The 23,884-nt window shown below is 44.5% G+C and overlaps 1 protein-coding gene and 1 long non-coding RNA gene across 3 annotated transcripts; one reads left to right on the top strand and one right to left on the bottom strand.

Moving 5' to 3' along the window:
• Positions 1–1,712: 1,712 nt before the first annotated feature.
• Krt24 (keratin 24) lies at positions 1,713–6,689 on the bottom strand. 2 transcript variants are annotated; one of them, XM_034506411.2, is made up of 8 exons: positions 6,083–6,689; positions 5,054–5,136; positions 4,157–4,313; positions 3,817–3,978; positions 3,595–3,720; positions 2,809–3,026; positions 2,714–2,740; positions 1,713–1,876 (listed from the first exon to the last, which is right to left on the bottom strand). In XM_034506411.2, exons 1-8 carry the CDS (start codon positions 6,644–6,646, stop codon positions 1,771–1,773), a joined length of 1,443 nt encoding a protein of 480 aa, XP_034362302.1. In that variant the 5' UTR covers positions 6,647–6,689; the 3' UTR covers positions 1,713–1,770. The 2 variants fall into 2 exon arrangements, with proteins under 2 accessions (XP_034362302.1, XP_034362301.1); XM_034506410.2 differs by lacking the exon at positions 2,714–2,740 and adding an exon at positions 2,543–2,619 and having other exon boundaries at positions 1,713–1,874.
• LOC143442670 (uncharacterized) lies at positions 1,769–22,085 on the top strand. The gene is made up of 3 exons (XR_013111038.1): positions 1,769–1,896; positions 19,678–19,782; positions 21,285–22,085. It is a non-coding gene; the product is annotated as an uncharacterized LOC143442670 (long non-coding RNA).
• The last annotated feature ends 1,799 nt before the right edge of the window (positions 22,086–23,884 follow it).

The following is a 23,884-nucleotide window of genomic DNA, read 5'->3' as shown; positions in this document are numbered from 1 at the left end:
AGGTGTGTGTGTGTGTGTGTGTGTGTGTGTGTGTGTGTGTGTGTATGTGTGCAGGGCTTCTTCATTGGCCTGGAGATTGTTGACTAGTCTAGACTGGCTGACCAGGGAGTGCTGATGATCATCTACCTGTCTTTGTCTCCCTAGTGCTGGAGTTACAAGTACACACACCACGCCAGGCTTTTAAAAATGTGAATTCTAGAGACTGTATTCAGGTCTCTTTGCCAACTGAGTTGTGGCTCCATCCTAGGCTCATTGTTTTATAATTTTTAAGTTTGGCTCTCTATGTCATGTTTTGTGAAGTTTTTTTTTTTTTGTTTGTTTGTTTGTTTTGTTTTGCCTTGAGGACTGGCTTATGGAATTGGTTCTCCAACTTGTGATAGGATCAATATAAAATTGTGTGACATATCATTGCTCAGCCTGGCTAGATCTTCAGCCTCATTCTTCCCAGAGCCCGAACCACCTCCAATCAGAACTTTTGGTTTTTATCACCGACTGAGACCGAGTTTGGACACTGTGCAAATGAAGAAACGGGGCTGTGACCACCCATGGGGTAAAAGGTCTCCAATACAGAGAGTGGAGAAAAGAAACCCCAGATCTGCCAACTGGTAATTTTTGGTTGGAGATATGGTTCTAACTGGCAAAGGAACAAGGCCCCAAAAAACCATTTCTTCTCTTGAGCACTTTTAAAGTGTTTAGAAATTGAATCCCATATCACATGTACAGTGTTTTTTTTTTTCCCTATGCTTTTTATTCAGTCAACTCTTAATGTCCCATTTTTGTAGTGTGGTTGGCAAATCCTGTGTAATCAAGTCCTTCATCGATTTTTTTTTGATTGGCTCTTATGTAGCCCAGGCTAGCTTCAGACTTGCCCTGTAGCCTAGGATGATACTGAGTTCCCAATCCTCCTGCCTCTGTTTCCCAAGCACTGGGATTGTAGGCATGTACCACCATGAGCAGCTGAAGTCCTTTACCATAAGAGCCCTTAAGCTCTGCTTTCTTCATGTTTGGTTTTCCCTCCCCACTGACAAAGTAAACTTTATTGTCATCGAGACACTACGGAACTCAGGTTCACCTGGAACTTGTGGCAGTTCCCCAAGTACTGAGATTACAGATGTGAACAGCCACAACCAGCTGTGAACTTGTTGACGTATGAGGCACAGCTTGTGTTTCTTTTTCTAAGCTTATGAAATACCTGTTCAGTGGCTGACATAAATAAATAGGCATTGATGAATTATAAGTTGATCATTCTAATAAGTTTGCCCTTGTCTGAGGAACTAGACTACTGGTTACAGTATTAGGGACACTGAGGTCTACCCTTGGCTACGGCGCCATTCTGTTCTCATGTGATGTTGAAACCCACATGCAAAATGGCTGAAATCTTCACTTAATAAGGAAGGCATCAAATTAAATAAAGAATTAATGTGAATAACGCAATAGTGATCTTTCCATCATGATTCCAGCCTTGTGCAGTAAAATATTAAATTTTTAAGAAAGAAACATCCATGTGAATGACTTTGTTAGCTTGCAAAAGTACATTTATTGAAGTACAGAAACAGTCAGAGCCAATTTCTCCTTTCTACTTTAAAGAGAATGTTCTAATAAGAAAAATAAGAGGAAGCAGAAAACGGGCTGGTCAGCTAATTTTGGGTAGCACGTTTTCCTGGGAGTGAGCAGGGAGTGAGCCGGCACAATGGTCAGACTGGTGTGGGCATTTCACTGGCTCCCGTTCAATTATTTTTTTGACAGATGACCTTCTGATCTGGAAGCTGCTTATTTTATTTTCACTTCAGAAATGTTGCTGACTTGAGACGAGACAACTTTACCATCTACTACCTCCTCTATGATGGTCTTCGTCACCCTTGTCTTGCTGGGATCTGAAAATCATGGGATCACAAGGTTAGTCTGCAAATGGTCACTGAGGCCCAGAGCACGAGAAATTTGATGCTTTGCTGACTGTGCCCCCTCTGTTTAAGATTGTATCATTGAATATTTTAATGTGTTTGTACACATGTGTAGGTGGGGACACATGCATATGTGTATGCACATATGTAGGTGGGGACACATGCACGTATGTATATACACATGTGTAGGTGGAGACACATGCATGTATGTGTATGCATGTGGAAGTTAGAGGACAATCTTAACTGTGGTTCTCCAGGCAACATACAATTTTTTTTGTTGTTGTTGTTTTGAGTCAAAATCTCTCTTTCTAGCCTGAAACTTGCCAAATGGGCCAGTCAGAAAGTTCCAGCAATCTATCTGTCTTGGTCTCTACCAGCCTTGGAATTACAAGTCCATAAGTCTGTGTCACCATGTCTGGTTGTTTTTTGGTTTGCTTGTTGTTTTGTTTTGCCCATGGTTTCTAGGGGTTGAACTGAGGTCTTTCTGCTTGCAAGAGAAGCACTTCTGCCTGGATCATTTCCCCGGTCCAGCAGTAAACATAAGTGAAGCATGCCTTCATCCTAAAATACTCTTCAGTGACCATCCATTGAGAAGTACTTTTAGATGGTGACATTGTCATCAGCATTCAGAAAATACCTACCTTTTCGTTGGTCAGAACAGCTTCCGGTGTCACTCAGTACCACATGCCTGGATGCTAAGTTTCTATAGTCACATCCACTGTGGGTAAGAAGAAAAAAACATTTTCCTTTGCAGTTGCCAAGGTGGGAGAAGCCTAGGGAGGCCCCAGGGTGATGCTTTGGCTGTCTTCAGGTTGGGCCGATACTTTATGGGTATGTGTCTGATTCCTCCCCCTTCCTTCTTTGGTTACATAGGCCCACCTTAAGCATCTCAGCAACTTTTGCTCACCCTGCATCTCCGTTGAGCAGGCGACGGTAGGTCTCAATCTCCTGCTCCAGGCGGGTCTTGATGTCCAGCAGACATTCGTACTCTGCACTCTGACATTGTGTCTCGCCCCGGATCTGGCTGAGCTGCTCCTCCAGACTGCTAATCTGCGTCTGGATTCCAGACAGCTGAGCCACATAGCCAGCTTCTGTGTCAGCCAGGGTCCCTTCCAGAGAGTGTTTCTAAGATGGAGAGAAAAATGAAAATTCATGTTTAAGATAAATCAGAGGGTGATTTGGAAACCCCTCCAACTTTGTGTGAGAAGGTGTATGCTTTCACCTACAATGGGCATAATCTATGTTGTCTTGTTTTTGCTTCTTTAACTTTCACTGGCATGACTCAAATGAAATCTTTATGAGAGAGAGAGAGAGAGAGAGAGAGAGAGAGAGAGAGAGAGAGAGAGAGAGAATGTGCATATGTGTATGTAGAGGCCAGAAGTTGACATACAAGACAGGGTCTCTCACTGAAACTGGAGCTCACTGATATGGCTAGATTAGTCATGGCTTCATCTTGTTTCCATGCGTTCCCTCCTCAAGCTTTCCCAGAGGTGTTGGGGATCTGAACTCAGGTCCTCATTCCTGCACAGCAAGTAATACTGTCCCCATAGAACCATCTCCCAGGCCCAGAGAGCAAAACAGTTTTCCTTTCTCTGCCTTTATGTGCTTAAGTGAGCAACGAAGGACAACTCATTTGCTTGACTCTGCTGGATTTAAAACAAAGTAACGAACAACTGTTACTGTGCGTACGCACCAGAGCCAGCTGAGACTGAAGCTCAATTTCCAGGGTCTGCAATGTGCGCTTCAGTTCCATGACTTCACTCCTGGCGCAATTGGCTGCCCCTTCATCTGTAGAGATTTGGGCTTGCAGGGATGCGCTCTAAGTGGAAATAAAGCACGGCTGTCATAGGCTGCAGGAGCAGAGGTGGTGGTTTAAGCTTGACTGCAGGGTTAGGAGCTTGGTACAGCGCCCTACCAACTCGTTGAACCGTTTCTCAGCTTCCTGTCGGTTCTGCTCTGCCAGCGCCTCATACTGGGCCCTCATATCATTCAGTAGTTTGGTCAGGTCGGCTCCTGGGGCAGCATTCATTTCTACTGTGACATCCCCTCCAGAACTTCCTCGTAGGCACTTCATTTCCTAGCATAAAGGGACAAAAAAGGCACCGTAGTGATGGAAACAGAAAAGCACAACCTTCTAATGCACGCGCCAACTGTGAACATTTAAAACCGTGACACCTGGAGGAGCTTCAAAGCGCAACCAGCTCGTTAACACATTGGATGTGGTGGGAAATGATGTATGTCTAGCCGGTTCCTACCTCCTCGTGGTTCTTCCTCAGGAAGACCAGTTCCTCAGTCAGACCCTCGATCTGCATCTCCAGGTCACAGCGAGTCATGGTCATTTCGTCCAGCAATTTCCGCAGGCCATTGATGTCGGCCTCCAAACACTCTCGAAGGCATAGCTCATGTTCATACCTGGGACGGGTTGTGGGAAGGCAGGTGAGGGACGGGTCTCAGGGCATCTCTCTTTCACAACCCTGGGAAGTTTTCACCTTGGAGCCCTGTTTCTCAGTTTTTCTTTCTGGGTCAAACCCAGGGCCCTTGGCCTTTGCTAGCCAGTGCTCTTACTGTGGGATCTGCATCCCTACTCTACCCGTGACTATTCTGATAAATGAAAACGGCTGAGGGTTCTCTGAGGGTTTTTTTTTTTTAATCTCATAAAGAAAAATAATTTCTAATATTATCTCTAGCCATGTATGATATTTTTATAATAGTCATCGACCTTAATCCCCCCCCCATCCCATCCTTCCTCCCTCCCACCCTTTCTTGCTTTTTTTTTCCCCTCTTCCCTTCTCTTTCAACAATAGTCTTTAAAGTTTATTCCTGGGAGCCAGACATGGGAGTGCACTCTTGCTAGAGGCAAAAAGATGAGGTGTTCAAAGCCAGCCTCAGTTATATAGTGAGTTTGATTCCTGTTTAGGCTACACAAGCAGTTATCTCAAAACAAAACTAAACTAAAAAACTAAACTAAACTAGACACCCCAAACCAAACAAACAGTTAAAATAAATAAATAAATAAAAAAAACCAACCAGGTTCACTTTTGCTTTACTTAGGTCATGATCCCACCAAAGCGTTTTTGTTTTTTCCCCGATCAGCAACTGGACTGTGTTTTATTCCCTAGGATTCTTGATTTCAAGTATTTCCTAGGCCTTACTTCGTTCTGAAGTCATCAGCAGCCAGCCTAGCGTTGTCAATCTGCAGAGCCATCCTGGCGTTCTCACAGGTGGCTGAAATGATCTAAGAAAGAAGAAAGACTAAATCCCAAGGTGCTTTTGATGCCCACCTGCTGAGGGCACGCATCTCCTAGGTCATTAAACTCTTAAAGGTGGGTTGACCCTCAGACACCCTTAGCAGCGACCCAGGATACTTAGCACTACATCTCTCTGCAACTGGAAACAGCTTCCATGATTGTTGGGGTAGACACAGGACAGTGTTTTATACAACACTGTCCTCTGCCCGTCTTCTGATCAGAAGATCAGACATTTCCTCACCTAGTCAAGGTTTCAATGTGAACACAGAATTTCACTTAAAAATATACGTCTCATACACCTGTGGCTGAAATTTTTTTTTTTTAGTCTGATGACATTATGCAACATTTCGCCAGATTCTCTAGGAAGAAAATTCATCCTAATGAATCCAGAAAGACACAAAAATGTTCTAACCTGTCAGAGTGAGTCATGAATAATTAGGTCACCCTAATTACCCCCTTAGAGCCCTCGTTCTTATGTATACCCGTCAGCTGGCCATCTGGCATTGTACAAATGCCATACTCAAATTCAAGACTCAGACAGAACACTATTATTGGATGTCATGTGCAGGATTGTCATAATCCGGATACAGCAGGGCACATTTTGTACACATGAATAATTCATTGACTTCAAATTTCATTACAGGGCCCTGGAGATGCCTTAGCGTGTACAGACCCTTGCTATGTCTAATGCCCTGAGTTTGATCCCAGGGGCTCACATGGTAGGAGAGAACCAGCTCCCATAAGCTGTCCCCTGACTTTCATTCTTGAGCCATGGCATCCATGTCCCTTCTCCATACACACATGTACACACACACACACACACGCGTGCACACACAAAACACATAAATAAATAAGCATAAAAGCAATCTCCTCAGAGTGTATGATCTGAGTAAAAGCCATACAGGTCATAGCAGCACAGCTCCGGAGTCCCACCTGGTTCTTCAGATCTTCCATGACTGAGTAGTATTGGCTGTAGTCTCTTCTAGGCCCGCCTTTTTCAGACCCATGCTTGCCATACCAGTCCTTGATTTTAGTCTCCAGATCAGTGTTGGCTTCTTCCAGGGCTCGGACCTTATCTAGGTAGTTGGCCAGACGGTCATTGAGGTTCTGCATGGTTTGCTTTTCACTTCCAGAGAGAAGGCCCCCATCATAGCCACTGATGCCACCAAGACCACCCCCCATACTAACTCCATAGCTAGAGAAACCTCCACTAGACCCTCCACCGAAGCCAGAGCCCCCGCCAAAGCCAGAACCCCCACCAAAGCTAGAGGCTGCTCCAAATCCTCCCCTTACTGAGCAGCTACCGAAGCCCCCTCCAATGCTACCCTTAGATCCCCCACTCAGGCCCCAGCTGCTGCTGCTCCCCTGGAAGCCCCGGGCAGAACCTCCCCCTAATCCACAGCTGCTCCCACTGCCAAAGGAGCTTCCTCTGCTGCCCACAGCCCCGGAGGAGGAGACTGGGGAGGAGAAAGACCCTTTCTGAGCTGAGCAGAACATGATGCGTCTGAGAGCACTGAGCTGCTTTCTCCAGTGGCAGGAAAGGTGGAGTGAATGGCCTGTTCCAGTCTGCCTTTTTGGCCCTTATATACACACCAGTAGGGTGTTCCTTTTCTCTGGGCATTTCCTAATCCCTGTTACAGTTTTGTTAATCCCTAATTGGATAATTTATTTTCCACGAACCTACTCCACTGGCTCTTTTTATGAGGCTAGGTCAGACATAGAGAAAAAAACAAGGTGGAGCCAGTTTTTTTTTTTTTTTTTTTTTTCAGAATTACTGTTGTGTCTTTGAGAGGTTTTGATGACTGGTAATTCCTAGTATTCAGAAATTATAATTCCATTCCATTTGCTTCATGATTTCCCAACGGCAGAACATATATCCTCAGATTATCAAGTGTAATTAAAACCCCCAGTGTGATGAGAGAGAACAATTCCCACTGGGTATCTTTTTGTCTGCGTTATTATCAACAGCAAAATTAGGGTTAGCATCAGCCCGGATTTTGCATTTAATGAAGCTCTCTCCTCTTTGATTTGGTTATTGCTTTCTTTGTAACTTAGGATGAATTGAGGCGTTTTTACAGTTGATAAGAGAAGTGAACCTCGTACTTCCCATTGAGGTCTGTTGGATCTCAGGGACATGCTTGTTCAGGTAGACGTTGACTGAGAACGATTGGACAAGGTTTCAGATGTTTCAGCTTGGGATGAGGGAGAGCCTGCAAAGGCTTTTCCTTCTGCTTGAATGCTGCTCCTCTGTGTTCCACCTCAAGATAAGGTCTTGGGTAGTCTAGGCTGGAAAGGAAGCTCTCCCACTTTTGATCCTCCTGCCTCTAATTCCCAAGGGCTGTAATCACAGGCATGTACGGCCACAGTCAGTGCTGTACTGGCCTGGGGACTGAACCCAGGGCTTTGTGCTCGCCAGGCAAGCACACTACCAACTGAGCTACACTTCCAGCTCTCTGTTCTTGCCTTCAGCCATAGTAACTTCATTCTTTGGAATCGAGTCTTAAGAAACGGAGAGGAACGATGCTTACTGCTCCCGTCTCTCTTTTAGAGGCAACTGGAAAAGAGAAACTTGAAACCACCATTTTACAGGAGTTGGTTCATTTTACACATGGAGAAACGTAGTCTGTTCAGTCTCTTTGCTTAGGTTTTCCTGTTTTTGTCTAAAGGATATTCACAAGACTTTTAATCCCGATAACTCACGCTATGGTTAGAATCATCCTGTCTTCGGATCTTCAGTTCCAGAACTTTCCATGTTTGTTTTCTGCTTTGTGTTGTTCTCTTTGTTTGTGGTAAAAAACAGTTCCTTTTATGTTGGCTACTAGTTCTTCTGGTTTAAAAGTGTCATTTAAAAAGACTAGCAACAGGGCTGCTGAGATGGCCGAGTAGGTATGGATGCTTGCTGTCAAGTCTGACCACCCTAATTTGATCCTTGGACCCCCGTGGAAGGAGAGGATTGATTCCTGCAAGCTGTCACCTGACCGTCACATGTCACCTGACCACGGCATGATCACATGTGAACATATATTTACACAAAATAAACAAGCAGTTTTATTTTTAAACTAAAAAAAAAAATGTGAAAGATCATTAGTGTTTGACCCCCATGTCTTAGAGTTTCTAGTCCTGCACAAACATCAAGACCAAGGAGCAAGTTGGGGAAGAAAGGATTTATTCAGCTTAAATTTCCATGTTGCTGTTCATCATCACCAGAGGAAGTCAGGACTGGAACTCAAGCAGGTCAGGAAACAGAAGCTGGTGCAGAGGCCATGGAGGGATGTTACTTACTGGCTTGCTTCCCCTGGCTTGCTCAGCTTGCTTTCTTATAGAACCCAAGACTACCAGCCCAGGGATGGCCACTCCCACAATGGGCCCTCCCACACTTGATTACTAATGGAGACAATACCTTACAGCTGGATCTCATGGAGGCATTTCCTCAAGGGAGGCTCCTTTCTCTGTGATAACTCCAGCTTGTGTCAAGTTGACACACAAAACCAGCCAGTACACTTCATTCATAGCTGTACACAGTAGGACAGTTGCACCAGGGGCTGGGAGAGCTTGGGGGTGGGACAGCTGCTGTTGAGTTGGTGGAGACTGAACTTCCCATCATGGCAAGGCTTCAGTAGATCAGTTGCTCAGACAGTGTGAGTGTACTTGATCCTGCTGAACTGTATGCATCAAGTGATTATGATGGTAAGCTTTATGTGTATATTTTAATTACAATTTTACAAAGGTATCCTTTTCCACAGGTATACTTAGCTTTATACTCATGTAACTGAGTTTTCATATGTGAAACTTTCTCCCTTGCCTTGGTGGTCTTTTAAGTTATGTGTGTGCTTTAATCTTTATCCAATCTTCTTCCTTAAGCTAATTTTATTGTGTTTATTTTTAATTAGGTGATCATTACCTGTATTATTATTGCGTGTCTCCGTGTGACACTCACATTAATGCGTGCTAGACCGTCTGGCCAGCAAGCCTCAGGGATCTCTCCCTGCCTCTACCTCCCCTTTCCCAGCTTTGAACATGGGTTCTGGGGATCAATGCAGGGGCTGACAAGTGAGGAAGGTTTTCTCCGTCTGTAGATTAGGAATCCTCCACTCTGCTGAGCTGGGCTGAGGAGGGTTTAAATGGGAATGAAGGGGAAGTGAAAGGGACCTGATGGAATTCAGGAGGTGAAGAGCCCGGGGCAGAGAGCGGTGAAAGGCTGAGCGGACAGCAGTCAAAGGGTTGATTTTTCACCTTGCGTTTGAGGCTTTTTCTGTAGCTGTCATCTGGGCTGGAGGGTTTTAATGCCTTCAATTCTGTTGTTTCTTGGGACATCAGAACATTTAGGTCTTAACTGAGGAAGTACGGAGTGGTGGGAGTATTCTTTTGACTTGGTGTAGTTTTCTTTATGTTTTATAGTGCTAATTTCCCTCCCTCCCCCTATCCCTCCCTCCCCCTTTCCCTCTCTCCCTCCCCCCTCCCTCCCTTCACCCCTCCCTCCTTCTTTTCCTTCCTTATTGGCTTTCTTCTTTGCTTTCTTTATTTCCAGTGTTAGGTTTCTAACCCGGGCACCCAAGGACTTCCGAATGCTGGGTAGTGTTCTGCCTCTGATCAACCTTTCTAACTTTTTCTTATTTATCCTTTAAATTGACTTTCAAAATTAAGGTTTTGTGTGTGTGTGTGTGTGCGCAATCCCCTGTGCAGAAGTGTGTTGAGGTCTATGTGTGTGCAATCCCCTGTGCAGAAGTGTGTTGAGGTCAGAAAGTCTTTGTCTTTCATTTATTTATGTTACTATTATTATTAAGATAGAATCTCTCACTGAATCTGGAGTCCACCATTTTTGCTACACTGGCTGCCCGTGAGCCCCTGGGATCCACCTGTCCCTGTCCCCCAGCACTGGGGCTACAAGTGTGCACAGGTATGCCTGGCTTTTATGTGGGTTTAGAGGATCCAAACTCAGCTCCTCATGTTTGTGTAGCAAGTTCTTTATTCATGGAGTCATATCCCAAATCTGTCAGATTAAGTTCTCAGGAGATACTTTTCTGGGCCTTTTCAGAATGGACCAATGAGACACACATTTAATGACTAAAGCAGCCATTGCTACTTCCCATGCTTTGGGTAATGAGTCCGTGTGGAAATGAATGCACAGTCTGCAGAATTTCCTTCTCTTCATTAGTCTCCTTTAAAAGCATCTTCACATTCTCCAGTGCATCTGTCTTGTCTCTCTTCTAATGAGTGGATCTATACAGGAGGCTAGTCTGGATTCTGTGACCTGCAAACTGTCTGGTGTGTTTATTGGATTCAATTAAAGACTTTCTATCACATGCTTAAATACACTTCTGTTCTGGACTGAGGTGTCGGGATTTGTTAGTAAACCTTAGTCCCCAGTGTTTCCAGACACCCTCGAATGTGACACTCACTGTCTTTGTCAATGATAATAGATTAGTTCTTGTCATTTCCTTCCACTGTAAGTAGAAACTTCAAGAACATAGTTGGGTTTTTCGTGGACTAGAATATCTGGAGGTGACATTCTGGGTGTCTGGCAGCTAGCCAGGGGTTGTCTAGTAACCAAGAGCTCAAAAGAAATGACCAGATGACCAGACCACAAATGCCAAAGGTGTCAGCTCTGTGCTCTGCCCAGAGTTATATGCAATTTTGACCAGCAAAGAAATCTATAAATGACAATGCTTGTACGTATGATTGTTTTGCTGAGTGACTTGCAAATAGTAACCACTATTTTTGGTTATTGTTGCCAAAATAGATGCTGGGTGCTTTTATTTGATTTGATTATGTTTTCGATTTCAGCTGAATGTGCCCCATGCTTTAAGATCAGCAAGAACCTGGCGCGCTGATGGGCGTGGCTTATTGCTCATGATGAATCTTATAGTTGAGAATGGAACTCAATTTGTATCTCCTGCTTATCCCAGAGAACATGCTAGTGTGCGTTTTTTTCAAACAAGACAAACAGTAAAGGTAGGTCAGGGGAGCGTCTGAAGTTTACAGTACTTGATGATTGCTGCCAGAGCTTTCAGTGGCAAATGGTAAAGGAAAAGGGAAGGTGTAATACGGGGCAGGGGGCATGTGCAAGATCAGTGGGCCAGCTTCTGTGCAGTCATTATTTAGGATAGCGCCAGGCTCAACTACTTGAAAGTTAAATGTTCTATCCCAGTGTGCATGCTGAGAGGCCACTCCGTGGACCTAGCAGTGCCTGTCAGTTGATTTCAGCCCAGTGCTACTGTGAGGCACCAGAGAAGTTACAAACTATCAATAAAAAGAGAGCAGACTGGAGCCGGTGAGATGGCTAGGCAATTAAGAGCACCGGTTGCTCTTCCAGAGGACCTGGGTTTAATTCCCAGCACCCACATGGTGGCTCACAGTCACCTGTAACTCCAGTCCTCTGGGGTCTGACCCTCTTCTGGCCTCTTTGGGCAGTGCATGAATGTGGTGCACGATGTCTATGTAGACATAACACCAATACACATAAAATAAAACAAATTTAAAAAGTATAAGAGAACACAGACATTCTGCCTGCGGCTGTTTCTCCCCCTTCACCTCTCACTTTCTTACAATCTTATCCCTTCTTTCTTTACTTGGGCCTTCTTTGACTTGTTGATTTTTATTCTTTAAAAAAATGCAGCTATTAATTTCATTCATGCTTTTAAAATTAATTAATTAATTTTTTTGTGATACGATCTCATGTAGCCCAGGCTGCCCCTGAACTTCTAATGTCCTCAAACTTATGACTCTCCTGCTTATACCTCCCAAGTGCTGGGATGATGGGCAGGCACAGTCCCAGTTTGATGCAGCTCTGAGGCTCTAAGCTTTGTGCCAGCTTGACAAGCACCCGAGCTACATCCCAGCTCTTCCTGCTTGCTTCTGTGGTTTCCTAGTCTCCATTTTGTCTTTGATCTTTGTCATTTGCTTTCTTCTTAGCTCTTATCTTAAGCTGTGGCTGATTTCAGGTTCCTTCTTTGAGACTTTTTTTCCTCACTTTAAAAATTAAACAATTACTGAGTGCATGCATATGTAGGTGCGTGTGTATGTGTGCACATCCTTTTGCCATGGTGTGTTTGTGTGTATGTTTTTTGTGTGTGCATGTGTATGTGTGTGTGCATATGTATGTCTCTCTCTCTCTCTCTCTCTCTCTCTCTCTGTGTGTGTGTGTGTGTGTATGTGTGTGTGTAAGGTGAGATTGCAACTTGTGGAAGTTTTAGGCATAGAGCTCAGGTTCTCAGCCTAGGTGAAAAGTGCCCTTACCCAGTAAGCAGTTTCAATGGATCTTTTGAGACAAATCTCACAGGATAGCTCAGATTGGCCTGGGACTTCTTATGTAGCCCAGGCTGGCCTTATATTTGACATGCCCAACTATATTTCTTCTTGTGTAGGTACTTGTTTTTGTAAACTTTTCTCTTACCTTTGCTGGACTTCTAATATTTTAAAGTATCATTCTTTCCATTTTTGCTTGTCCTTAATTTACCTTTTTAAATTTGTTGCCCGTCCATTGTCTGTTTAGAACATGGGATCTCATTTTCACACATTTGCAAACTTTCCAAGGTCCCCCCCTGTTACTGATTTCTAGTGCTCTACCTCTGTGGTTAGAAAAGTTCTTGATGCAGTTTCAGTCTTCCTGGCTATGTTGCCCTGATGACTGAACTATCCTGGAGAACATCCCATGTGCAGTTGAGAAGCTGTGTAGCCCCCTATCTGATGGAAGCCCTTAAATGTCTGTTATAATGTCTTGTTATTGATTTTCTGCTTGGATGATCCCTCAAAGCAAAGTGCTGCAGGCCCTCAACACTATCACATTATAATTGATCTCTCCTTTCTTATACCCCCACATTGACTTCATATATTGCTCTCTGGTGTTGTGTGCATATAGATTTATAATTGCTGTATCTTTTTGCTGAGTGGGTTTATCTTTATATAGGGGTCCTCTCCCTTTCCACTTCTCTTGCTCTCTCCCCCGACCCTGCCTCTCTTTTACAGTCTTTCAACTTGAAGTTGGTTTTATCTATATGTAACTATTTTATCTTTCTTTTGGTTTTCACTTGCCTGGGATATGCCTCCCCCCACCCCCATCCCTTCACTTTACTTTCATGTGTGTTCTTATTGCTACAGTGCATCTTGGTGCTGGAGAGATGCTGGCTCAGGGGTTAAGAATACATGCTGCTCTCTCAGAGGACCCAAGCTTGGCTCCCAGCACCCATGCCAGGCAGGCAGCTCACAACCTCCTGTAACTCCAACTGCAGAGGATCTGATGTCCTCTTCAGGTATCTCCAGGCACTGCCCTCACATGTACACATGTGAGCACACACACAAAGACATAGACACACATACACAGACACACACACAGAGGTATACAGACACACACACACAAAGACATACACAGACACACACACACAGTCATATAATAAATAAATAAATCCCTTAAGTGGATTTCTGCAGACAGTACATGGTGGGTCTTCTGTATGTATCTAGTGTCTTAAATCTATTAGTTTATTGTTCTGTTGAGTCCACTTAACTACAAGTATTTATTTCATTGTTAGGTCGGGATTTGCCTCCGCTATTTTGTTAATTGTTTTCTTTTCTTTTCTTTTTTTTTTTTTTTTTTGAGACAGGGTTTCTCTGTGTAGCCCTGGCTGTTGTTAATTGTTTTCAATGTGTTACAATGTAAATTCCTTGCTCTTTTCTCCTCCTGTCTTCCTTTGTGATTAAGAGATTTTCCCTGGTGGTTCACTTTGATTCATTGCTTATTTATTTATTTCGTATGTATGTATGTATGTATGTATGTATGTATGTATGTATGTATTTTGGTCTTTCAGCTATAGATTTCTTTTTTTTGTTTTTTTTTGTTTTTTTTTTTTTTTTTTTTTTTTTTGTTTTTTTGTTTTTTTGTTTTTTTGAAACAGGGTTTCTCTGTGTAGCCCTGGCTGTCCTGGAACTCACTTTGTAGACCAGGCTGGCCTCAAACTGAGAAATCCGCCTGCCTCTGCCTCCCAAGTGCTGGGATTAAAGGCGTGTGCCACCACTGACCGGCCAGCTATAGATTTCTACTTGGCGGTTATCATGAGGCTTCCCAGAAACATCTTCTAGGTGATAACACATCACAGGCTGATAACAGCTTAGCCTCCACAACAGAGGAAAATAAAACCCCTCAGTGCTGTAACTCTACCTGCTGCTACCTTTACTGCTTTTGTACTTCTCACCACCTGACAAATCATTTGCTTATGTATTTTCAGCCATTCATCTTTTCTCCTCACCCTGAAGGTTCAACTGACAACCCCCCCACCCCCGACCCCGCACCCCCTGTTCCTCCCCTACATTATTAGAGCCCTCATCGCTTGACTGACTTTTGCAGGTGAGCTTAGCCTTTGATGCTTTTGTTACTCACCGGGGTCCCATTCCTTCAGACTGCAGAACTCCCTTGAGTATTTCTGTGGAGACAACCTTGGCTTTTGTTTTTTAGGAATGGGCCCTTCTCTCCTTCACTCTGTCACTCTGGAGGACATCTTTGCTGGGTGTAGTAGTCTTGCTTGGCAGCTCTTCCCCTCAGTCCTTTGAATAATACATCATTCCACTTTCCTGCCCTCTGTGAGGGTTCTGCTGAGATGTCTGCACACTGGGACGCCCTTATGTGTAATTTGCTTTGTTTCTCTTGCTGCTTCTAAGATCCTTCTGTGTTTTTGAACTTTGGCAACTTAATTATAATGTCCTAGCAATAATCTTACTTGTACTGAATCTAGCTGGAGATCTTTGACTTTAATTTGATTTTTCTGCATTATTGTTGTTGTTAGTATCATTATTATTAAAAGATTTATATATATATATATATTTTTTTTTTTTTTTTTTGAGACAGGGTTTCTCTGTGTAGCCTGGCTATGCTGGAACTCACTCTGTAGACCAGGCTGGCCTCAAACTTAGAAATCCGCCTGCCTCTGCCTCCCAAGTGCATGTATGTATTTTTATGTGTCTATGCGCTCTATTTGTATGTGTGTGACGACAGAATAGAGACAGAATCAGGCAGAAGAAGGCATCAGATCTCATTGTAGATGGTTGCTAGCCACCATGTAGTTGCTGGGGATTGATCTCAGGGCTCCTGGAAGAGTAGTCAGTGCTCTTAACTCCTGAGCCATCCTCCAGGCCTCTTTTATTCTTCTTCAGGTAAGTTTTCCACTCTTTCATGACTCTTTTCTCCCATTTGAATGCCAACTTGAATGACTCAGACATTTGCTTGTGTGTGTTATCTCATAAATCCTTTAAATCCCCTCTTCCCGTTTCTCCCTCTCTGCCTTCCTCTCTCCTTCCTTCCTTCCTTCCTTCCTTCCTTCCTTATTTATTTCTTCTATGCAAGGATGCATGTGTGTGTGTGTGTGTGTGTGTGCATGTGTGAGGTGGGTACATGAGTGCCACAATGCTGGTTTGTAAGCCAGAGGACTAGCTGTGGATGAGACTTCTCTCCTGTCCTTTGGAGATTGAACCCAGCCAGGTTGTGAGTCTTGGTGGCAAGAGTCTGTACACACTGAAGCATCTTACCTGCTCAGTCATTCCCCCCCCCCCCCTCTCTCCATCCTGCCCTCTCCCCTCCCCCTCCCCCTCTGCCTGCTTCCTTCCTTGCCTCTCTCTTTCTGAGGATGGATCTTACCTTGTAGCCCAGAGTGGTGTGGAACTCACTATGTACACCAGGCTATCCCAGGACTTGCATGTAGCTCACTGACTCCTGGTAACTGAAATCACAGGTATACACCCCCTTGTGTGCTAAGCTCTGTGCCCATTTTTCATTCCTTTACATTCTCTTTTTCCTTTTGAACATATTTTGTCGAACAACCCCCCCCCCCCAAGCTTGTGGATTCTTCTACTTAATCAGTTCTGCAGTCAGTGCTGGATATTGGCTTTTTTTTTCCATTCATTTTGCCTAATGCTTTGTGCAGTTCCCTGCTTTTTTTCTGTTTGATTTTTTTAAAATCAATCTACTGTCAATTGTCTCATAGTTATTTATTGTTCATTTCATTTATTGTTTTTCTGATATGTGCTGAGTTCCCTGATTTTCAATACTTTGCCAGTATTCTTGTCTGTTAGGTCTCTGGGACCTTCTTTGTTTCTCTGCTGAAGCCTATTTCCTGGATTCTTCTGCATCCTGGTGGCCATATGGTGACTCTGCATTTGAAGATGTATTTATTGGAGTCTATGCAGACTTGGTTTACCTCAGAAAAACCCTGTGGGTCGTAACCTCGGTGGTTACGAAAGTGGTCTAACAACCCTTTCATGGGGTCACAGATTAGCTATCTTGCATATCAGACATTTATATTACAATTCCTAACAATAGTAAAATTACAGTTATGGAATAACAACAAAAATAATTTTATGGTTGGGTCACTACAAGATGTGGAACTGGATTAAAGTGTCACAGCATTAAGAAGGCCGAGAGCCACTGGTTTAAACCAAGACCAACAACTGTCTAGGGTTCCTGGGCAGGCCATTTGATATGGTCCTCATGCCTGGGACCACTGTGGCCTTAGCAGTATTAGGGGAGAGTCCTGAACTCAGGACATTGTTGTCTAGCTTGGTGATAGGCTGGGACCCCATGGATCTTAAGCCTGGAGTAATGCTAAGATGCTACAAGCCTTATCTGACAGAGCACTGGCTGCTCTTTCTGAGGGCCCAGGTTCAGTTCCCAGCACCCCCACAAAGCAACTCACAACTATCTGTAACTCCAGTTCCAAGGGATCTGATACCCTTTCTGGCTTCCATGGGCATGATACATGCAAGTAGTGCATAGACATCCTGACAGAAAAAGCAGCCGTCCCCCAAAAAACCAAAATACAAAATTTCTGAGAATAATTTTGGGAGGGTCCAAGTCCAATCTCTGGGTCTACCTTCTCTTCCTCCTCTTCTTCATCTCCTTTTTTCTCCTCCTCCTCTTCTTCTTAATAGTGTGTGTGTGTGTGTGTCTGTGTGTGTGTATGCACATACATGTGGAGGTCAGAGGACAACTCTATGAAGTTGGTTCTCATCTTTCATCTTTACAAGGTGTGCTACCTAGTCTATGTCAGCTGGACACAAGCTAAAGTCAACCGAGAGGAGGGAAACTCAACTGAGAAGATGCCCCCATAAGATCAGGGGGTAGGCAAGCCTGTAAGGCATTTTCTTAATTAGTGATTGATAGGGGAGGACCCAGGCCATAGTGGCTGGTGCCATCCCTGGATTGGTGGTCCTGGGTTCAATGAGGAAGCAGGTTGAGCAAGCCAGGAAACAGCATCCCCTCCATGGCCTCTGTATCAGCTCCCTCTGTTTCTTTCCCATTCGATTCCCTGTCCTGACTTCCTTCAATGGTGAACAGTTCTGAGAAAGCATAAGCTGAATAAACCCTTTCCTCCCCACGTTGGTTTGGTCATGGTGGTTCATCACAGCAATAGCTACTCTAAGTAAGCTGCCCGGTTTCTGGGAATTGAACTTAGGTTAAGTCATCAAGCCTGGGCGACAATCACTATAGCTGCTGAGTCATCTGTCAGTTGTGTTGTTTGCTTTGGCGGTTTCGGTGATTCCTATCTGTTTGCAATCTTTCTCTTCTCCACTGCAAGCATCAGCCTGACCACAGCATTTTGACAAATTTCATCCTTTTGAAATCCATAAGCTAAGCAGACCATTAGCTTCTATCCATCCCAAAGCTAAGGATATCATCAGACAGCATCTGAGGTCTGCAGGTGAGATTTCCCCACCTTGCTGGGGCTGCTTCTCAGTATACCCACCAATGTGATTTTAAATTGCTTTGATTTACAAACTTCTTTGCACTGCTACTATAAACCTTCATGAAGCTACTTCCTTGTGGGAACATGGAACCTGGGTGACCCAGCTGTGTTTCCATGGCTACTCACCCAAAGGAGACTGAGCAGAGAGGTCACAGATTCAGACAAGTCCTCAGCCAGGCTTGGGGAGCTGCCTCTTGGGTTAGGATGCTGGATCTATCTGAATGGTCCCAGAATGTGAGGAAAACCAGTAAGAACACTGACCATGAAAGCTGAGCTCTCCAGGATGGGGGAAAAGCCAGCTTTGATGTGGGGGCAGCTGACCCAACTGAGCGCAGAACAGCTCCCAGCAAGCAACTGTTCTCCTTTGGTCCTTTTCCCATGGAAGGAATTGGGAAATCTAACTGAAGGATGCCAGCCAAAAATCTTGGGTCCTTCTTGCAGCACCCCTACAGAGTAGACACAAATATCTCTTTGGATAGCAGTGTATGACAGCCTGTGCTAACTAGTTTTTCCAGTTCACAATTTTGGGGTTCACAGTGTGACCAAATACCCTGCAACAGTGCAGAGACCCACAGCTAGACATTATGAGGAGAGAGTCTAAATGGGAGATCTCCTTCAAATCCCTTCACTCAGAGAGTCCTGAGGAAGAGGATGTGGAAATACTGTAGAAGCCAGAGAGGATGGAGGACACCAGGAGAGCAAGGACCTTGGGGTCAACTAAGCAAGATACACACAAGTTTACGGAGATTGAAGCAGCAAACACAGGGCCTGCATGTGTCTGTTATAACTATTAGATTATTATTTTTTTAATGGGATTCCTTTCCATGAGAAAGAGTGGGTCTCTTGTACCTGCTCTTGGGACTCTTTGCCTTCTGTTGGCTATGTCCACATTTGGTATGATAGTTTTTGCTTCATCTTATATTTCATTTTGCCCTGTTTGGTTGTTATCTCTTACAGGCCTGTTATTTTCTAATGAGAGGTAAAAAGGGAGGAGATTTGGAGGGCATGGGGGTAGGGGTGTGGCAGAGAGGAACCGGGAGGAGTAGGGGGAGGGGAAACTATAACCAGGATATATTATTGTATGAGAAATGAATACCAAAAGAGGTTTGTGTGTACATCCTGGGGATCAAACATGTGTTGTCAGTCTTCTTGGCAGGTGCCTTTACTTGCTGAGTGATCTTGCCTCCTGTATTTTTACTCCCTCAAAATAACTCAAATTCATTCAGGTCAATGAATGAACTTGGATGTCCAAATTCATTCAGGTCAATGAATGAACTTGGACATCCTCAAGGGCTGCATTATGATCCCTAATAGAGTCTGGCTGGTGCTTTCTGACTGCACTTATTCACTCTGGTCAATGGTTATCTTATTGAGGCTGAGGTTTCACTATGAGAAGCAGATGGGAATAGATAGCTATTAATAATTGATTGTGTAAGGACAGATTCCTAGAATGAGGACTCATTGGCTCCAAGGAAATATTATCTGGAGCCTGATGATTTTTCCAGCTCACCCATCATCTGGCAAGGTATTCCATATTTTCTTGATAAAATGAGTATTTACTGGTATTAAATGAATAGGGCTTGTTTGATACTGTAGATTGCAGAAGTTAGGCCTGGTTCTGCCTCCCAGCCCCACGTTCCCAGAAATAAGACTCAGACTCAAAATTTATTTATGAATACTGTGGTGGTTTGAATGTGCCTGGTCTAGGGAGTGGCACTTTTTGGAGTTGTAGCTTTGTTGGAGGAAGTGTGTCACTGTGGGCTTTAAGACCCTTGTCCTAGCTGCCTGGATCTCTTCTCCTAGTGGCCTTCAGATGAAGATGTAGAAGTCTCAGCCTCTCCTGTACCACACATGCCTAGGCGCTGCCATGTTCCTACCTTGATGATAATGGACTGAACCTCTGAACCTGTAAGCCAGCCCCAATTAAATGTTGTCCTTATATGAGTTGCCTTGGTCATGGTGTCTGTTCACAGCAGTAAAACCCTAACTATGGCATTCCTTCCAAGCTCTGCCCAACAGTTACCTGGCTGTTGTCAAGTAGGCCTGGCTTGAAGTAAAAGGGGCTATTTGGCCCCTCCTTACTCTCTTACTCTCTTTGCCTTTTTCTCTCTCTGACCCATTCTCCCCCATCCCCATGTGTTCCTGGTTGGCCTCTTCTTTCTGTCTATTTGTCTGTCTGTTTCTCTCTCACTCTTTCTCTCTCTCTCCCTCTTTCTGTCTCTACCCAAGTCTCCTTCCCATGTCACTAAATAAACTCTATTCTATACCATATCTGTCGTATGGCTGGTACCTCAGGGGGAAGAGATACCGCAACATGGTTTTGCCGAGACTCCTCTTACGCATCAGCATACCTGGCCTTATCAAACATATCCTGGCTTCTTCTTTTTATAAAACACAACACAAATGAAGGCGAATACTTTGGCCATATAGTCAGGCTCTTCTCTGACTAGATATAACTTAAAATATTCCATTTATTCTAGCCTACATTTAGCTGTGTGGCTGGCTATCTGTGCTCAGGTACCATGTGTCCATCTTGTCACATCTCCCTGGCCAATCTCCTACCTGGCTCTATCCCAGAATTCTTTCTCCTCCTGGGTGACCTACCTCTATTTCCTGCCTAAGTCATTAGCCATAGGCTTTTGAATTGATAGGTGATACATCCATACAATACACAAGATGTTCTCTCTACAGCACATGGCATTTCTTAGTTAAATTTGCCTTGCTTTGATAGGAATCATGCTGGATGTGAGGCAGCATGCAATGCTGCAATGCTGCCTGGCCAGTCTCAGTCCATGAATGGTTCCTGTGCAGCCTGGGCTCATCTCTCAGGGATCCTGTTACGGCTTGCTCATAGATCTGCTCTCAAGCTCACACACTGAAGAGTTCAGCGTGTCCACTGGCCACACGGGGCAAGAGTAATGAGAACCCTTCATGTCTTAGGGTACTGTAGGGGATTTAGACCCACAGCAATGGTTTCTTGGCTTCCATTCTGTGCATTCTGCCCCTAGCCCTTGAGATGATGGGCTAATGTAATTACAGTTTTGAGATAGCAGGTGGCACTAGGCTTCAGTAAGACCTTTTTTTTTTTTTAAATTAGTGCCTATTAGTCACTCACTCAAAATAGTGGATTTCATGATGGCCATCACCATGCCTGTATATAGCAGTTTACTTGCATTTAAGCCTCTCAGTTCCCAATATTTATTCTTTCCCCTTTTGTGCTCCTGCTGGTTTTCTTCTACTTTCATGTCTTAAAGACTTTTGTGACTCTGTGTGTGTGTGTGTGTGTGTGTGTGTGTGTAATGTAGGCGTGCATTAGCATGTGTGAATTCTAATGCTCGCGGTGTAGCCGGAGATCAAAGGACAACCTTGGCTGTTGGTCTTTACTTGCCATCTTGTTTGCTTTCAAACAGGATCTTCTGGTTTTCTCCTTGCTACAACACGCCAGCTGACTGACCCCTGACCTCACATCTCCTCGCACGAGTGCCAAGAGAGTGCCAAGACTGCAAACGTGTGCTTCCACCTCCAGCTTTGTGTGGGGTCTGGAGATTTGGACTTACGTCTTCACGCTTGTGTGGCAAGCATTTGACCTACATCGAGCCGTCTCTTCAGCCCCGTCCCCCCTACCTTTTGATTCCACTTAGGAGAGAAAACATTGGCTACTTGTCTTTACTGAGCCTGGCTTGCTTTGCATGGTTTGTTGATGCCTGATTCCAACATTTTTCTGCAAAGGACATGATAACAGTCTTTGTGGGCAAATAATGTTCTGTTGTATGTAGACACCACATTTTCATCATCCATTCACCCACTGCTGGGCATCCAGGCTGATTCCACTGAAAGACTAGGAGGTAGACAGACTCCCTGATTGGCAGACAGAGAGGGGGAGGGGCCACAATATAGGAGGTGAATTTTCAAGATGGCCGGCTTCTTCCTCATCTTTCTGACTTGAGAGAAGTCTGCTGATGGACTGCCTCCACAAGTTCAAAGCCTGTTAAGACATATCACCAATAGTTCTGGGCCATTCAACCATCCTGGCTTTCTTCTAATCAACCAACCCTAAATCAGAGGAAGTAAACTCTTCAGAGGTTTTAAACTTCTCCTGCCCGCCCCCCCATCCCCCTCCCGCCCCAAGAAGGGCCTGGATTTTCCAGCTTTCCAAGGCTCCCTTCTGCTATGCTTTGCAATGTGTGCCTGCTGTGTGTATGTATTTCCTCGCCCCCAATAAACAGTTTTTTAAGCTGTTAATTCTGTCTGCTGCCGACTGTGTTGTTTCTGTTATCACCTGTTGTGCTCCAGATTTTTCCTGCCTTTCAGTTCTTTAACTGGCAGAGAAAATGAACCCCTAGGCTGTATCACCATCACTTGGCTATTATAAATTGTGCCACAATAAACAAGCATGCGCAGGCTTCTTTCGCATGTGGTCATATTTGAGAGGTTGTCTCTGCCGAGGAAATAAGCCAAATCAGCCGAATTAAAAGTGAAAAAAAAAAAAAAAAAAGGGTAGTGGTGGCGCATGCTTTTAATCCCAGCACTTGGGAGGCAGAGGCAGGCGGATTTCTGAGTTCGAGGCCTGCCTGGTCTACAGAGTGAGTTCCAGGACAGCCAGGGTTACACAGAGAAACCCTGTCTTAAAAAGCTAAAAAAAACAAAAAAAAACAAAAAAAAAAAAAAACAAAAAAAACCAGTCCCGGACAAGTTCACTAGTCTCTGAGGATGAAGCTGGAAGGCTGGGTGCTAGCATTCTTTCTAGGCTGTGCCTCACAATTACCTGGCAACAGCCAGGTAATGCCTGGCCTATTATCAGAGGCTGTTTGGCCCCTCCTCGATTTTACTCTCAGCCCCTTCTCCCTCTCTCCCCATCCCCCTTCCTCTTCTCTCTTCAAGAGTTCCTGGCTGGCCTCTTCTCCCCTCCCTCCCTCCTACTCCCCCCCCCTCAACTCTCCTTCCCATGCCCTAAATAAACTATTCCATACTTCACCTCAGGGGGAAGGGATGCCTCAGCTTGGGCCCTGCAGAGGCACCCCCTTCCACCTAACTTTACTGCCCTTCTACCAAACATATCCTGGCTTTTTTTTTTTTTTTTTTTTTTTTTTTTTTTTTTTTAAATAAAACACAGCACTGGGGATGGGAGAGTTGGGGGTGGGGTTGGGTGGCTTGTACCTTCAGGTGAGGGGGGTCGGGACACTTGTCAAGAATGTCAGGAATGCAGGACTGGGCTTTTTTGGTGCTTTTTCTGTTTGGAGGCTTTCTGAGTAGGTGGTGTTGGAGGGAGAGGCAGGAAATGGAATTTGCTGGGCCAGGTGGGCCAGGAGCAAGCAAGGGACAACTGAACAATATTCATTCTTATCTGTGCCCCGGAGTAGTCCAGCTGGGTCTTAGGAGGTTCTTCTCCTAAGAACTAAAACAGGACGAGACAGTGTAACCTTGCACCCCAAATCTGACTGTTTATTGGCTAGACACACAGTTTCCTTTGTATTGGGCTACATTTCTAATATTTTTCACTGAGGTTTAAATGTTTTCTTTAAAGTTTGTTTTTCTGTTACATATTTTGTTGATACAAGTCTGTCTTCTTTCCGGCATGCCTTCATCATTCTTAAGACATTCTCTCCTTGTGTGTGCATGTCTGTGTGTATGATATATGAATGTATATGTCTGTGGTCACCCACACATGCATGTGAATATGTGGAGCCAGAAGTGTCTTCCTTTATCACTCTCCACTTTAGGTTTTGAGACTGAGCCTCTCATCAAATCTGGGACTCATTAAGTGGTCAACAAGGCCCAGGGCATCCTGTTGGCATTCCTTCTAGGTTCTGCCCACCAGTTACCTGGCAATAGCCAGGTAGGCCTGGCTTGCTATAAAAGGGGATGTTTGGACCCTCCCCGTGTTAGATGACCGCAGCTCAGAACAGACCACTCCAGACCACAGGGTTCCAAGGTGGGGGGGGAGGGAGGTTTATTCAGGAGATAGAACAAAGGTGGGGGAAAGAAGATGGAAGAAGAAAGAAGAAGACAG

This window comes from Arvicanthis niloticus, chromosome 6 (assembly GCF_011762505.2).
Source record: "Arvicanthis niloticus isolate mArvNil1 chromosome 6, mArvNil1.pat.X, whole genome shotgun sequence".
Lineage (NCBI taxonomy): Eukaryota > Metazoa > Chordata > Mammalia > Rodentia > Muridae > Arvicanthis > Arvicanthis niloticus.
The sequence above is the reverse complement of the archived record's forward strand: the minus strand, read 5'-3'. Positions and strand labels throughout refer to the sequence as shown.

What these genes read in the sequence shown, in the direction of transcription:
- Krt24 (XM_034506410.2), bottom strand. Translation starts at nt 6,646, where the DNA reads ATGTTCTGCTCAGCTCAGAAAGGGTCTTTCTCCTCCCCAGTCTCCTCC. An exon ending in CTGCTCAACGGAGATGCAGG is followed by an intron (nt 2,620 to 2,808) that starts GTGAGCAAAAGT and finishes TCTTACCCACAG; the next exon opens with TGGATGTGACTATAGAAACT. An exon ending in CTGTTCTGACCAACGAAAAG is followed by an intron (nt 1,875 to 2,542) that starts GTAGGTATTTTC and finishes CATGATTTTCAG; the next exon opens with ATCCCAGCAAGACAAGGGTG.